The 16,810-nt window shown below is 35.7% G+C and overlaps 1 protein-coding gene, 1 long non-coding RNA gene and 1 pseudogene across 2 annotated transcripts; 1 reads left to right on the top strand and 2 right to left on the bottom strand.

Moving 5' to 3' along the window:
* Positions 1-311: 311 nt before the first annotated feature.
* On the top strand, positions 312-752 carry LOC132309382 (MFP1 attachment factor 1-like). Its single transcript, XM_059807697.1, has one exon. The coding sequence runs from the start codon at positions 312-314 to the stop codon at positions 750-752; it is 441 nt and encodes a 146-aa protein (XP_059663680.1).
* A 2,721-nt stretch (positions 753-3,473) lies between these two features.
* On the bottom strand, positions 3,474-4,171 carry LOC132310192 (uncharacterized). Its single transcript, XR_009482572.1, has 2 exons — positions 4,086-4,171; positions 3,474-3,663 (listed from the first exon to the last, which is right to left on the bottom strand). It is a non-coding gene; the product is annotated as an uncharacterized LOC132310192 (long non-coding RNA).
* A 132-nt stretch (positions 4,172-4,303) lies between these two features.
* LOC132310191 (endoplasmin homolog) lies at positions 4,304-13,375 on the bottom strand (annotated as a pseudogene).
* Between the last annotated feature and the right edge of the window lie 3,435 nt (positions 13,376-16,810).

The raw sequence follows: 16,810 nt of genomic DNA, 5'->3' as shown, positions 1-16,810 counted from the left end.
GGGTCACCTGGGCTTCTTGCTAATCCACGTAATTGATTCACTTGTCCCCAACATAATTGATCACTTCTTCCCATAGATGTTATATTGGGAATCTTTATTAATATGATAATTGCATTGAAATAGAATTTTATTATTATTATTATTATTATTTAATATTATGATTATGTTAAGGTCTGTTGGATTAGGTTCTTACTCTTTTCTCATCAACTGTTCCAATGATATGCAAATCTGGATATCCATGTTCCTTTTCATAAAGTGGATTAACTAATAACCCATTTTTCTACATCAATATTCACTATAATATTAGGAATATGACAATTGATATTCATTATTCTATTGTTGAAGAACAAGAACCAAAACGTTCAAAAAGGCCCAAAACCGAAAAAACCCAACACCAGGAGATCAAGAACACAGAGAAGATCAAATCCTTCAGCATTTGGCCGCCGTCACAGCGCACTCGTGATGCCGTCATTAACCACCTCGTAGAGACTCTCTCCTCCTCCTCATCTGTCCTCTCCAAACGCTACGGATCCATCCCACAGGACGAGGCTTCTGCTACCGCCCGCAGCATTGAGGATGAAGCTTTCGCCGCCTCTGCCGGCTGCGGCCTCGCCGATGACATTAAGATCCTCCAGATCTACTCCAAGGACATCAGCAAGCGCATTCTAGTGGTGGTCAAGTCCAGATCCGCCTCCGCTAAGACTCCTACTACCACCACTAGTGAGGAAACATCAGTTGAATATGAATATTGACCTTTTCATTCATAGGGTTGTCTTGTAACTTTGTGTTTTTTATATTGGCTAATTTGAACTATTTATCAGTTGAATGAATATGAAGTGTGAATTATGCGATGTGAAAAAGGTTGTGAAAATTTAAACTTCAAAACAAAATCTAGAGGGGTGAATGGATTAAATTGCTCGTTTATCCGATATTTAGATTATTTTAATTTTAGTCCATTTAAAATCAAACAGACTACTATACTTTGCCAAAACCAGTTACCCGCGGGTCGAATTGCTGAAGACTTCAGGCTTAGTTCTCAATCCATGAAAAGGGCTGCTCTTCCAACACTTCATTCCCTTAATAGTGCAATTGAATTCGAATATAAAAAGAGGAAAATAGATCTTGCTTTCTGATCGGAATTAATGAATATGATCTTTAATAAATTCTGAATAGCCCATCGTGCAAGCCACTCACTGGGGTCGCTATGCCAAAAGTGAGAGAGACCCCATCCTACTCTTTCCTTTTTTTGTCCCCATGTCGCCATAGGGAGACACTGGGACATAAAAATGGGGATCCAATCGACTTGTTCCAACCTAGGATAGTAAACTTATGAGTTTAGGGAGAAATGAAAGAAGATTTCCATCTCCAAGTTTAACTCAAATATAGCTCGCTTCTTTTGGAATGTGAGGCAGTAATCACATGTTGTATTAATGTAGTAACATAAGGATAAAGAAACAAACATTGACTAATCATATTAATCATTGATTAATTATCTAGGAAAATTGTTGTAAGGCGATGTGAATGTCTAAGATCTCATTCGTCATTAGATATATATATTATTAGGTAAAACCATAAACTTTCATCATCAAAATTGTAATCTTTTATGACATATGGAGAATAAAACTAAGTCAACCTTGACCTGCATGTTGGGCAATATAGAAAGTATGAATTAGAAAACAATGTCAACCTTGACCCGCATTAATTTCTGAAGTCAAGGGAAAATGTTAGTATAAACTAATTAAATCACAAAACCCACATGGGCAACCGCCATTTTTGTGTTAACAAAATGATTTTAATTAAAAAAAAAAAAAAAAAAAAAAAAAAAAAAAAAAAAAAACTTGAAAATGTAACAAAATTTTGAATCAAATATTTACAAGATTTTTGTCAAAGACCAAAACTAATTAGAAAACTAACATAGGGAGGCAGACCTATGATGATAGGTGTAATATTGACTTGAAATAATCTTGGTGGCAATGAGATAGTCCATTTGAGTGCGATTAAGATGTGTGGGAGGCAAGTAGTTGGTCACAATAGAGATGCGAGGAAAAGTCAAGGACATCATATTCTCCACAAGGGTGAGAAGATGACTTTTCAATACCAGTCGGTGATTTGTGGGCAGTTGGAGAAGGTTGCTGACGGAGATGTCAAACTTGGAATTTCTGAGGGTGTCTTTGATAAGCGTTTAGAGTTTGACAGAAATACTTGAGGTATACTTGTGGTTGCGCAAGACATGCATGGGTTGAAGAAAGAGAGCCCGAGGGTTAAATTTGAAGATAAATCAAACTTAACAAAAATTCTTAATTAATTTGTTTTGTGGAGAAGACAGGTTGTTTGTTAGAGATACAGTGGCTCATATGAAATTTTTGCCGAGGTGGAGATTTGTTGAGTAATTTATGGCTCAAATTTTGAAGCTGGCAACATGCATTACCTAATCACCTTGGAGGTCAAATATTTTAATAAGTCTTGTAGCTCACATTGTATAACTTGTGGCAGAAAATGGTGTGTTGGGTATAGAACATATTTGGTCAACAATTACATACTCTACATATATAGCTTTATGGAGACGTGATCACCAAGCTCAGTACTACTTGCCCAACAAGTATTTTGGTGATTCAATTGGCTATAAATAGCCGAGAGTATCTCAAGCCTCTATAATTCAAAACCATCCATTCATAATGAGTTTGTAATATCAGTTAGTGGGCAAGAGAGTTTGGGTATCTCGATCCTCTCTCTCTAAATTTGTCTCTCATCAAACCCCTCTCTAAGTTTCTCTGTCTAGAAATTTCTTTCTCTTTCTTCCACTTCTCGCTCATTCGATAAATATTGCTGAGTTTGAGATTATTTTTTCAATTTGTTATTAAATAAAATTTTAAAACCTTTCGAAAAAATAATAATTAAAAATTTTAAAAATAAAAATAATTAAAAAATTTTAAAATTTAAAAAAATTATAATTAAAAAATAATAAATATCTTAGGATATAATATCAAGAACGGGGAGGTTATAAGAAAAATGACTTTTTACCACGGTGGAAAATGCTTTCTACCACGGTTTTGAACCGTGGTGGAAACAGCCGTGGTATTAAAGTAGAGACTTTCTACCACGGTTTTGCACCGTAGTAAAAAGTCTATTTTCTACCACAGTTTCGCACCGTGGTAGAAAGTTTATTTTCTACTATGGTTCACCACCGTGGTAGAAAGTCTCGCACCGTGATCGAAAGAAAGATTTTATACCATGGTTATGCACTGTGGTAGAAAGTTTAATCGCCACGGTGCATAACCGTGGTAGAAAGTGTTATATAATTTTTTTTAAAAAAAAATAGTGTAGCCCATTTGAAGCATTTTTTTTTTTCCTTTCTACTAGCCTTGTAAGGACCCCATAAGCAAACCCTACATAAATAAAAAATAGCATCATAACCAAAATATTTTACAACTGACCAATAATATCATATATATATATATAACTAATTCCAAATCTTTGTTTTATACTAAAATTAGCCATATACAAATTTCAAATAAGTACATGATCCACACGTTATCTATTTACTTAACCAAAATGAAACAAAAATTCTTCATATCTTCTTGCAACTTCTTCATGAGGCATACAAAAAATATAGCGGCAACAAAAAAAGTAACGGCAACCGCAACCCGCAATCCTAGCTTTGACCTACAAAGATGTAATAGTTGAAGTAAGAGAATTAATGTAAAGCAAGTTGTAAAGTTGCCAAAATTAAACCAAGCAAAGCAAGCATTATAATAAAGGTACATTGAAAGATCTACTCTTCGTATTATAATAAAGCAAGCACATGTGGAAACAATAAATCTTGAGGAAATCCATCTAGAGAATAGAGGGGTATAAGATTCTTCAATCCTTAACATTTTCATAATAAAAGCAAGCATATAAATCATTCACATAAAGTATAATTCACTATATCAACGATTATAAGTTATTTTATGTCCTAGTTAGTGGTCACAAAACCAATGATGAACATGGCTCCCAATATAGGTATTATAAATTATAAAGACAAAGGTACTAATCTAAAAACCAACTGAAAATTATCATTCATCATACATTTTTAGTTTACACACCTTTAATTTGCTCTCCTCCAAGTACTCCCTGGCTTCTTCTCTAAGATGCAATCTGATTTCAGTTCCACGACCAAGTGGCTCATTCCAAACATTTTCAGAAATAGTAAATGCTCCATCAGCCTTTCATTCCCATACATACCTGAAAAAATAATTAAATAAACATCATATTTCTACCATAAGATAGTAACAATTGCTTGAAAATGAAATGGCCCAAAGGGACATACTGTTTGTCATCTTTATGTTTGCTAACAACTTAAACATAGTCATCAACAAGATATACTGAGTAGAACCCAACACCAAATTGACCAATGAGATTAAGGTCTCCACTTGTTTGCATTTTCTCCACAAAAGCTGTATAGAAAAGTAAATTTAATCAATGCCCATCGTACATTGATGACTTTATCTCATCCATCAGACAATAAACATTTACAAATTTAGTGAGTGCCAAGAAGGTAATGGCATGAGCAGATCATAAGGGAGAACTACATCCAAAGGCGGATCCAGGATTGCTAATTGGGGTGGGCTAATTTAGGATTGGGCTAATTTTGGGTGGGCTTAATTTTTTTTTTTTTTTTTTTTTTTGGGCTGGGCTGAAAGTAGTATAGTAAAAAAAAAAAAAAAATTTTTTGGGGGGGACTGAAGCCCACCTTCACCCACCCCTCCCTCCGCCCTTGACTACATCACTCACAAAGTTGCAAAACATTATTGACAAAATAGTGCCAAAAGGAGGCTCAGACCATCTTCAATATAAGTAAGTTTACAGTTACAAATCCACGAGATACATCCATAACAAGAAGAGAGATTTAGTAGGTAATTTTGTAATGAGATCAACATAGGTTACATTTCATAGTAGTTATTTGCAAAGAGAAGTCTAATTAACTAAGTTAATATAAAATTGCCAATATGAAAAGTCAATAGATAGTAGATACTAAAAAAAAGGTCAAAGTAGCAATGACAAGTTAAGAATAAGAAGAAGTGAACAAGTTTGGATACTCGTGTAAAAAGAATAACCATCACTGCATCCACACATTTGGCAAATACAGTTTATGCTAAGAGTGATGAAGGGGAGGCCAAAAAGATTGCAAATGGTAAAAAAAAAAAAAAAAAAAAAAAAAAAAAAAAAAAAAAAAAAAAATGATGAGAAATGATAGAGCAGGAGATATGGTACAGGAAAAAGGAAGAAGAAGAATTATATAGATAATATCACATTTTAATATATTTATTCACTTTTACTAAAGTTGCAGCTAGTAATGCTTAAATGATTTGATTTACTTACTGTCATAAAAATGATGCAAGATATGCACTAAAATGCAAGCGGGCAATACTAAGAACTTTAATTACTAAATATTATGAGCAACACCTTGCCATTCAAGGATGTACTTCAATGGAAACTAGTCGAAAGCTCCCTGAGTGGTAGGATCATGTTATTATAATGTGTCAATATCTAAATGTAAGTGGCTGTGAATGGAAAAACTAGGGGAAACTAGTAAAAGCAGAAAAAATGTAAAGGCGACATAAATATCAGAGTCTGTTTATTATTCTCTTTGGAGGCCCTTCATGGATGCACTTCAATCGAAACTAGTCCAAAGCTTCCCAAGCAGTGGGATAATGTTATGAAAATGTCCCACCATCTAAATGTAGTAGGCTATGAATGGAAAAACTAGGGGTAACAAAAGTAACTTAGTAAAATTGGCGTACTCAATTTGAGAGCCTTACTGTCATTATATACCAGAGGAAAATTACAAATATGGAAAGAGAATAAAATCAAAATCAAAATAAAGAGAATAAAATCAAATCAGAATAAAAATAAAATCCCTAAATATTAACCTATATTGAAGACCCAATAAATCTGCCACAATCATTGAGTCAACTTATGGATATGATTTCCAACACTCCCCCTCAAGCTGGAGCAAATATGTTGACCAAGCCCAGCTTGACTATGGAAGACTGGAGAAGAGAAGGCCCAAAAGGCTTTGTGAACACATCTGCAGTCTGTTCTGAAGAGGGAACAAAAATAGGATTAATGATACCTGATCGAACCTTCTCTCGAATAAAGTGAATGTCTACCTCAATATGTTTCGACCTTTCATGTAATATAGAATCGGAAGCAAGCATAATGGCTGATTTATTGTCAAAAAACAGCCTTAAAGAACTTTTCTCTACAAGACCCAACTCTTCCAAAATTGATTAAAGCCAAAGGAGCTCACAAGTACCTTGAGCCATAGCTATGTATTCAGCTTCAGCAGAGGATCTAGAGACAACAACTTGCTTCTTACTCTTCTATGATATGAGATGATTATCGTAGAAAGTACAGAAGCCAGAGGTAAAACGTCTGTCTATCTTATATCCAGCATAGTCTGCATCAGTAAAGCATGAGAGTCCAGACTGATTTCCTGAGGTATAGAACAGACTAAGACCAGGGCACGACTTAAGATACCTTAAAATATGGTAGACTGCATCTATATGAGTTGAGCGAGGGGCATGCATGAATTGACTAACCACACTAATTGAAAATGTCAAATCGGGCCTTGTGTTAGTCAAGTAGATAAGACGACCTACTAAACGTTGATACACGAATGGATCTGAAAATAATTCCCCTAACTCAACTAAGAGTTTGAGATTGGGGTCCATAGGAGTGGAAGCGGGTCGACACCCAAGCATGCTAGTATCTTGAAGAAGATCCAAAACATATTTCCTTTAAGATAAAGAAATTCCTTGACAGGATCTACCAACCTCAATTCGAAGAAAATATCGAAGAAGACCTAAGTCCTTCACATTCTAGGACTTTTGAAGATGAAGTTTCACCTGAGCAATTCCTGAAACATCATCACCTGTGATAATGATATCATCCACATACACTAATAACATAATGCAATGACCATCAGAGCGACGTTGAATAAAGCAAGTATGGTCTGAGTGGTAGCACATAAAGCCCATGGATAGAATAACATCACTGAAACGACTAAACCAAGCTCTAGGAGATTGCTTTAGACCATAAAGAGACTTCCGCAGCCTACAAACTTTCCCAGCATACTCCCCCTCAGCCTGAAATCCAGGGGGTGGATCCATATATATAGTTTCAAGTAAGTCTCCATTAAGAAATGCATTCTTGAAGTCTCCATTAAGAAATGCATTCTTGACATCTAACTGATGTAGAGGCCAAGAATGGGCAGCAGACAAAGAGATAAGTAGTCGCACAGACGTCAACTTTGCCACAAGAGCAAAGGTAGCACTAAAGTCTTTGCCCAGAATCTGAGTAAAGCCTTTTGCCACCAACCGAGCCTTATACCGATCAATAGAACCATTGGCTAAGTACTTCACATTAAAGACCTATTTGCAGCCAACCATTTTCTCCCCAGCAGGTAAAGAAACAAGTTCCCATGTATTATTATGTTGTAAAGCATCCATTTCTATTGTCATGGTAGACACCTAATTGGGATCCTGGAGGGCCTCTAACATGGATCGAGGAATAGAAACGGTCCTAATCTTGCCCAAGAAGGATTTATATGCACCTGAAAGACCATCATAAGAGACATACCAGGAAATAGGGTGGTTAGTGCTACTAGAAAAACCATACCAATTAGGAGGGTGACGATCACGGGTTGGATAATGGGAGGTATGCTCAGGAATGGTAGGAGCCATAGGAGAAGGACAGTTACCTGGACCTGGTTCTGACAATGATTCTGGCAGGGGAGGTTGAGTGCAATGGCGACGAGAGTAGACCTGCAAAGGTGGAGGGGAACCCTGCATGGATGGAGAAGGAGATTCTAGGACAGTGTGATTTTCAAAGAGATGAACAGGACGGGTAATAGGAGAAATCTCCTTTTCCAGATCAAAAGAGAGAGAATCCCGTACCACAGAATTAGTACTATAAATAGGAACAGTTTCATGAAATGTCACATTAAGAGAATGATACATATGTTTGGTCACAGGATCATAACAATGATAGCCCTTTGACATAGCAGAATACCCTAAGAAAATACACCTAATAGATTTATCATCAAGTTTATGACGAGAAGGACTATGGTTATGAATAAAACAAGTACAGCCGAAAACACGAGGCAGAAAGTGAAACAATGTATAATCAGGCTGGAGAATCTGAAGTGGGGCCTTACCACCCAAAACTCGACTGGGAGTACGATTAATCAGAAAAGCAGCTGTAAGAACAACCATGTGCCAATAGAATTTAGGCACATGCATACCACTCAGAAGACATCGGACCACAGACATAAGATGGCGGTTTTTGCATTTAGCCACGCCATTTTGCTCAAGAGTGTAGGGGCAAATGAGTTGATGTAAAATCCCCTTTTTATTAAGTTCACTCCGGAACTCATTCGAAACATATTCTTATCCATTATTAGAACGAATATTACGGACAATAGTATTATACTGGGTTTTGATCATTTGAAGAAACTGGGCAAATAAAAGAAACACATTAGATTTCTTTTTCGATAAATAAACCCAAGTACAACGAGAATAACCATCAATAAATATCGATGTCCAAAGAAAGCAGCAACTGGGGAAGGGCCCAGACATCAGAATGAATAAGATTAAAAATACTAGGAACACAACTCATATGAGAAATATAGCTAGTTCTAGTATGTTTGAAAGCTCACAAACTTCACATTGAAACTTATGGTCCTTACATGCTTTATTTAACGAAGGAAACAATAGGCATATATACTAAAAGTTTACATGCCCCAAACGTGCATGCCACAGACTAAAGGTGCAAAAAAAAAACATCATAAACACTAGAAGTAGGTAGGACAGAAACTTGAAGACTCGTTCCTGGTGGTTCCCCAAAGTAGTGAAGCCCATCACGCTAATAACCCCTGCCAAAAATCCTCTTCGAACAAAGGTCCTGTAACAAACAGTGATCTGGTAAGAATATAGCTGCACATTAGAGGTTTTTTGCAAGCCGGCTAACAGATAAATGGTTAAAGGCAAGTGTAGGTATATGAAGGACAGATGAAAGAGTAATATCAGAAGATAGACAAACATCACCCTTACTGTGAATGTAAGATGTAGAGTCATCCGCAAGATACACAGATTGGGTAACAGGTATGACATTAAATGAAAAAACTGATAACTCACTAGTTATGTGATCATTGGCCCTAGAATCCAGAACCCAAGTGGGCTGCTTGGCCTTAACATGAAATGCAGTAGGAGTACCTGTAGTAATAGTGGCAATGGGAGCAGCTGAAGGAGCTCCAACTCTAGAAGCAAGAGAGCCAAACTGGTCCTGGATTTGCCCAATCCGAGACTAAAGCTAGCTCAGTCCAGGAAATACAGTAAATCCACCAATAGTAACAAGAGTTTCTACAACAGTTGCAGTACAAAAAGAACCAGTTCCAGATAATCGGTTCCTAGAAATTTTTTGCTTTAGTTCAGGATGAAGTTTGAAGCAACGAGCCTTAACATGTCCAACCCCTCCACAATGGTGACAAATAATCTGACCTCCAGAAGGTCGTGATCCAAAGTTGGCTGCAAAAGCCATACTATCCCCAGCAGGCTCAAACACTAGTAGAGGAACAAGTGAGGGCTGAATTAAACGGTGCTTGCGTACTTCACCATCAACAGTAGCAAAGGCTTCCAACAGGGATGGCATTGGTGATGCATTCAAGATCTGAGACTTTAGTGGTTCAAATTCTGGGCTGACGATCAAGATGTTTGACAAGAAGAGAGGCTGCCTTGGAAGGAAATTCACTGAGAGGCTCATATTGAGCTAATTCCTCCCAGAGAGATCTCAAATACCCAAAATAATCAGCTACAGACAAATTCAGGCCTTCTTGCGAGGCTTTAGCAATATCTTGGTATAATTCAAAAATACGAGCATCATTCCTAGAATGAGCATACATTTGATTCAAAGCAGTCCACAAGTCAATAATAGAGTCATAAAACATGAATATATTATAAATGCATTCCAACATAGAATTAAACATCCATCCTAAAATGGTGCAATTGTCCATATCCCACTGAGCATATTTAGGATCTTTAATATCTGACATCTTTTTAGTACCCAAAATTCACCCTGATTTGCCTTTTCTACCAACATAGAGGCAGAGGGAACGAGCCCAGGATGCAAAATTATGGCCATTCAATAGCACACTAGTAACTCGTTGAGCCGGTGTGTGTTGCACTGAAAAGAGAGTTTCTTTATTATTATACGATTCAGCCATAATATTAAATAGAACAATTCAATAGATTACCAATAATTTCAAATAAAGGAGGAATAAACCTGATTTTGATCAAACCAAGAAGCCAGAGACACGACGGTCGGATCCGAAAATGCTGCCAAATATCCCGGCAGCCCCAAAAAATTACAAACACGTCTTCTGACCCTTAGTGCATGAAAAAGACTAAGGGAATACCCCTACAGGGGTCGAACCTAGAGGAGATTGGCTCTCACTAGGACCGTCGCAACAGCGGCCTGAAAAAGAGAGGGTTTGTGAAGAAAAGGAAAAAAAGAAATAAGGAAGGGGCTGTGATGAGATAGAGAGAGAGATTAAAAGAGTCGGTGAAAGAGAGAGAGAGGGGGGAGGCGTTTTTTCAGTAGGAAAAAGTTGGTTTCTTAAACTTTTTGAAAGTTTGAGGCTCTGATACCAAAAAGTAACTTGGTAAAATTGGCGTACTTAATTTGAGAGCCTGACTGTCATTATATACAAGAGGAAAATTACAAATATGGAAAGAGAATAAAATCAAAATTAGAATAAAGATAATAAAATCAAATCAGAATAAAAATAAAATACCTAAATATTAGCCTATATTGAAGACTCAATAAATCTACCACAATTATTGAGCCAACTTATGGATATGATTTCCAACAGTAACTACTAAAAGAAGAAAAAAAATGTAAAGGTGACATAAATATCAGAGCCCGTTTATTATTCCCTTTGAAGGCCCTTCACCGATCTATATCAATAAAAAAACTCAAGGAACCTTGCAAAAACGTAAAGGCAATAAATAAGAGCAGATTAAAAATATAACCATTAAAAATAATGTATACTGCCTAAATGAACATGACAATATATGTATAAGCTTTTTAAAAATTTGATATATATGTAAAATTCCTTATGAGAGGACTTTACTCAACATGCTATTGATAAAGCCAGCCATTATCTAAGAGGAGTAACAGTCATCAGGTTCTTCCAAGTTTTAGGTCTCATAAACCATACAAGATTCTCATTTATTCAAATAATTTGGTAGCAAAACTTTTAGTTAAGAAATATGGAACTCAACTATATTTAAGTATGCAAATAAAACAGTTTGAAGAGATGTATGGGCATGCTACCATGTAATTGCATGATAAGTTCTTAATTGCAAATACAGCGAAAAAATGTGCTAAGCTAGAACATGACAAATATATGGCATTGACCTAATCACCATCCTTGATCCCAAGATTCCGAATATTAGCCTTCTCAATGACTAGCTTTTGACCTTCTTGGCATAAGCAGAGTGCCCCCATACATGTGACCTACCCCTATCAAATTTGGGAAAAAAGTAATTTAGCCATTTAGGGCACATGCTTAAATATACACGGAGACAATGACAGCAATCAAAACAGAAATTAGGGCTTGTTTGGATGACCTTTTGAATTTATGTGGATTCATCTAATTTTCAGACATCATTTCAGTGGTAGAAATAAATCATCTTAGGAAAATATAACCATCTCAAAAAAGACGTTTGGCATCTTGAATTTTGTCATTTCAATTAAACCTGAAATGACCATGTCTGAATAAATATATCAAAATGCCCTACTTTTCCAAATTATGCAAGGTATGTTGTATATGGGGACATTCAAATCATGGGACGTCCAATCAAGCCTTAACAGTAGATAATTTAAACAATTTCATTTGATAAAATCCTAACAAAACATTAGTTTTTGACAATGATTTCTACTTTTCTCCAATGGCTCCATTTCTAGATAACAAAACATTAGTTTTTGATGATTTGCAGGGGATGCAAATCGTACCATTGGTAAATTAACAAACTTAAAGGACAATAGGCATGTCGTTTCAACAATTTGGAATACTATTGCACCCAAATCAACTCAAATATCACCCCTTTAGCAAATGTACATACACAGAAAATACATGTACATGTGTGTGTGTTTGCACATAGTACCAAATGATTTGTTATTGTATAATTTAGCTATAACTATACCATGATATCTTCTCTTGACCCTCCCTTAGTGATGAGGTAAATAAACCCTCTACTGCTACCTTAAGCTCGACAACCATGGCATTCCTCGAAATATGAACATCTGAAACATTCAAAATCGTAATCGAATTGATAACGAATCATCCAACAACAACAATAGCAAAAATGGCAAAAAATAATATATATATATATATATATATATATATATATATATATATATATATATATGTTGATTACTAAATGAAGAGCCATCCAATTTGAAAAGAGAGAGCTTGAGATGTTGTTGAGGAAGCTTGTGGTATGAGAAACTTAGAGGTAAGATGCCAGAGTTAAGCGACAATGAAGAAAAAACCCTAGGGTTTCGATTGCCGTGGTCAATGCTTGGCATAATCCTGACCATCCCTCTATTTCCCACACTAAAAACCCTATATTGGTTCCTTTGATCGCAGCTTAATCAATGCCCATCATTCCTCAATCCCACAAAGGAAAGAAGAAAAGTCGATATTGTAATTGGAATACATTCATCCTTTACAAAATAAAGATACCTAAATTTATCAAAAATAAATAAACAAATAAAGATACCTGATGTTCCAGGTTTGGCTATGGTTCCTAAGTTCTTAATCAAATCCTCTTTCGTCATACCTATCCCTTTATCACGAATGGAAAGAATTTTCTTTTCTTTGTCTAATTTGATCTGCATTTTCCAGATTATAAGCTTAACATTTTAATACTCTTTCAAACCATTAAAAACACCATATTTAATATTAATTGAAATTTCAGACTACAAGTACAATACTAAAACCATCCCTTACTAACCTGGATCTCAAGCTTAGTGTTATCACCTTCACCCAAAACTTCCTTGTCAGTGAGTGCAAGGAACCTAATCTTGTCCAGCGCCTGAAATTGAAGTAATATCTCATAAATAATCATCAAAAAAATATGAAAATCCCAAAAAATTTACAAGTAAAATATGCTCACATCAGAAGCATTGGAGATTAACTTCCTCAGGAAAAATATCTTTGCTGCTGTAAAGAGAGTTGATAATGATGTCCATGAGCAGAGACACCTCAGCCTGAAACTCGAATTTCTCGGCATTACTGCGGAGTGATCTCTTTGACATCGACTTCGCTTCCCTAAAGCATAAAATTGAACTTCCTTTTAGAATAACCAAAGAATGTTAACCAAAAACACACACACACACAGAGTATGAAGGAAAGTTTTATTGTGAAATGTATTAAGAATTTATACCCACGATTGAAAGGGGCTGAAGCTATAGTCACCATATCAAATCAAACCATATAATCATACAAGTTTTAATTCAGAAATTAAATCAAATAACTCCTCAATAATTAGTTAGTTCACAAAAACAGTAGACAAACTAAAGAAAAAATAAATTGCAACTGTGAAACTACCTAGTACCAAAAACCCAATTCTGATACAAGTATGCAGTATCAAATTGACCCCTACACAGTACTAAAATTTTAGAATTCCACAAATTCAGTCATTATCTTCACAAATATTTATAACTAAAATTCAAAAAAAAAAAAAAAAAAGTTCATAAAAAATTTCATTAAATAGGATTTAGTTTGCAAAACAAGAATTACAGACTTGATTAATTAGAAAAAAAAAAAAAAAATTAAAACGAAACCCATACATACAAGTTAGCAGTTGCAGATAAAGGGGCTTGAGAGTTGAGAGACAGTGAGCCAGCGGCTAAAGCTTGCAAATGGCGAACCCGAACTAGAGCAGCGGGCGATGGAAATTGAAGGATATGGGTTTTGATTTTTTGAACAATTTGAAATGATATGCCGATATAGGTTTTGATATAGGTAATAGGTTTTGAAATTTTGATTTTTGACATATAGATAAACTGAATTATAGAGGTTTTGAACTTCTGATTCTTGTAGATTTTATTGTTTGCAGTTGCAGAGAGAGAGAGAGAAGGCAAGTTCAGAGTCGAGAACGAGAATAGAGCTGGAGGTGATTGGGGAGGCTGAAATGATTTGCCCTAAAAATATTTATATTGAATAATTGAAGAAATGACTTACCTATAAAAGGGCCTTCAGCTTGTTTCAACCCAAATTTACCAATTAGTCTTTCAAATCCTGCAAAATATTTCACTAAATAGGATTTAGTTTGCAAAACAAGAATTATAGACCTTGATTAATTGATTTAGGAAAAAAAAAATTAAAACAAAACCCATACATACAAGTTAGCAGTTGTAGAGAGAGGGGCTTAAGAGTTGAGAGACAGAGGGCCAGCGGCTGAAGCTTGCGAACGGCGAACTGGAACTGGAACAGCGGGCGATGGAAACCGAAGGATATGGGTTTTGATATTTTGAACAATCTGACATGATATACCAATATGGGTTCTGATTCTAGTAGATTTTGTAGTTTATAGTTACAGAGACACAGAGAGGGCAAGTTCAGAGTTGAGAACGAGAATAGAGATGGATGCGATTTGGGAGGCTGATCTGATTCTTGTAGATTTTGTAGTTTGCAGTTGCAGAGACAGAGAGAAGGCAAGTTCAGAGTTGAGAACGAGAATAGAGATGGAGGCGATATGGGAGGCTAATCTGATTCTTGTAGATTTTGTAGTTTGCAGCCGCAAAAACAGAGATAGGGCAAGTTCAGAGTTGAGAACGAGAATAAAGATGGAGGCGTATATGTGTGGTCTGAAATGATTTGCCCTAAAATTTTGGAAAGTAGTGGGAATATGACCCGTGTATAGCCCTTAAACCAAATTCACTTTCTACCACGGTGCCTGAACCGTGGTAGAATAACTTACTACCACGATTTTTTATTAACCGTGGTAGAAAGAGCAGGCCTAAATCTCAGTCAAACTAATTCACTTTCTACCACGGTTATTTTTATAACTGTGGTGAAATAAATTCACTTTCTATCACCGTTTTTTTATAACCGTGGTAAAAAATACAATTACTACCATGGTTTTTCCTTAACCGTGGTTCTTCTACCATGGTTTTAAAATAACCGTGATAAAATATATACTTTCTACCACGGTTACTTTAAAACCGTGGTAAAAAGGACGTGGTAAAAAACTATTTTTCTTATAGTTACCACTAAGTTGTTCAACAAAGAGAGAGTCATAAATTCTAAACTTGTGTCAGAGTTGCTTGGAATTGCTGAAATTTTCAAAGCATTTACACTCCCTTACCCATAAAATTCCATAGATGCTCCGACCATGAAGGAGTTACATGATTTCCTCTGTGCGCATAACTCACCTTTTCATGCCACATCTATTTACATATGAGGTTTCATGCATCAATTTGTCTATGGCTTCAAATTTAGACCATAATTATCACAAGGGTCAATTGCTAAAGAGTAAAGCTGAAATCTTAACCACATCGCTAAGGTGATAAAAATCAATCTCCCTGACACGATTGTGAGGATTATGATAGCTTCTATTACTTGTCATAGGTTTGTTTCAACACTCTTTTTTTCTCAAATTGTCACTCGAATTTCAAAGTCTAAAAAGTTTGATATTTTATCTTATGTAGCTATTGACAAATCTCTTGGAATTATAGATGCTAAATTGCTCAAATGGTCCATTCCTTTTAAGATAAATGCTAGGGATCGATGTTGCAATGGGAAAGAGGTCATCTAGTGTTTCTTCTATTCCTCCTAGAGTTGAGAACATATCTGGTTTGCCACCTGATTCTGATGCTTCTCTTACAATATGTCAGATGAATCGCCATATGAGGACGTTTTGTTTTTGCACAGAATTAAGAGCTTAATGAGTTGATCATTGAATGACAACAAATAGTTGGATAAGGTAATAAAGAGGAGGAACATGCATGTGGATGTGGGAACTGAGCATGTTGTTGGAGATGTAGATCTTGAGGCTGATATTGATGATTTCATTTGATCCTTGATGTCATGTTATTTGATAAACATATTTTTTGGATATCATGGATGGTTGGATGGTGGTTTTTTTTTTTTTTTTTTTAATTTTTTTTTAATACATTCATGTCTTATTTTTCCTTCTATGTGCTTCATTGTATATCTTGTGGATGTTTGATATCTATCTCTCTCTCTCAGTTACTATTTCTTTCTTGTGTTTTTTTATTCCTTATTTGTCAATTTTTAACAAAAGCGGGAGAGAAGATTCCGTGCCTACATGTTAGGGGGAGAATTGCTTGATTGAGAGTTTGGAGTTATGTTTGTAAATATTTTTATTTTAATTTATTAAGAATTCACACGTAATTTTGTTTCAGCAATGTGTGTTGGGGATAATTAACTCCCTCCAACTCACTCAATGGTTGGCTGTTGTTGAGAGTTAAATCCCTCCTTCATCACACACAGCGAAAACATCACCACATCACATCAACACAAGCATATATGGAGATAACAATCATACACATCCACGCACAACACAATATTTTACATGGTTCACCCAACTCTAGGGTTATGTCCATGGGAGAGAGAGATTTCACTATTATGAATTAAGGAAGAGAATATACAACCACATGTCAAAACCCCTACTCACTCACTCATCATCTCTATCGAGACTACATGTATACACTCGGGAATTACATATACTCTCCC

Source organism: Cornus florida, unplaced genomic scaffold (genome assembly GCF_030987335.1).
Source record: "Cornus florida cultivar Cherokee Brave unplaced genomic scaffold, ASM3098733v1 CherokeeBrave_3.0.0_Hap2_Chr05, whole genome shotgun sequence".
NCBI classification, from domain to species: Eukaryota; Viridiplantae; Streptophyta; class Magnoliopsida; order Cornales; family Cornaceae; genus Cornus; species Cornus florida.
Note: the sequence above shows the minus strand (reverse complement) of the source record. Positions and strands in the feature narration are given on the sequence as shown.

Bases quoted from the DNA above. Each gene is read 5' to 3' on its own strand.
- LOC132309382 (XM_059807697.1), top strand. From the start codon at position 312: ATGACAATTGATATTCATTATTCTATTGTTGAAGAACAAGAACCAAAA.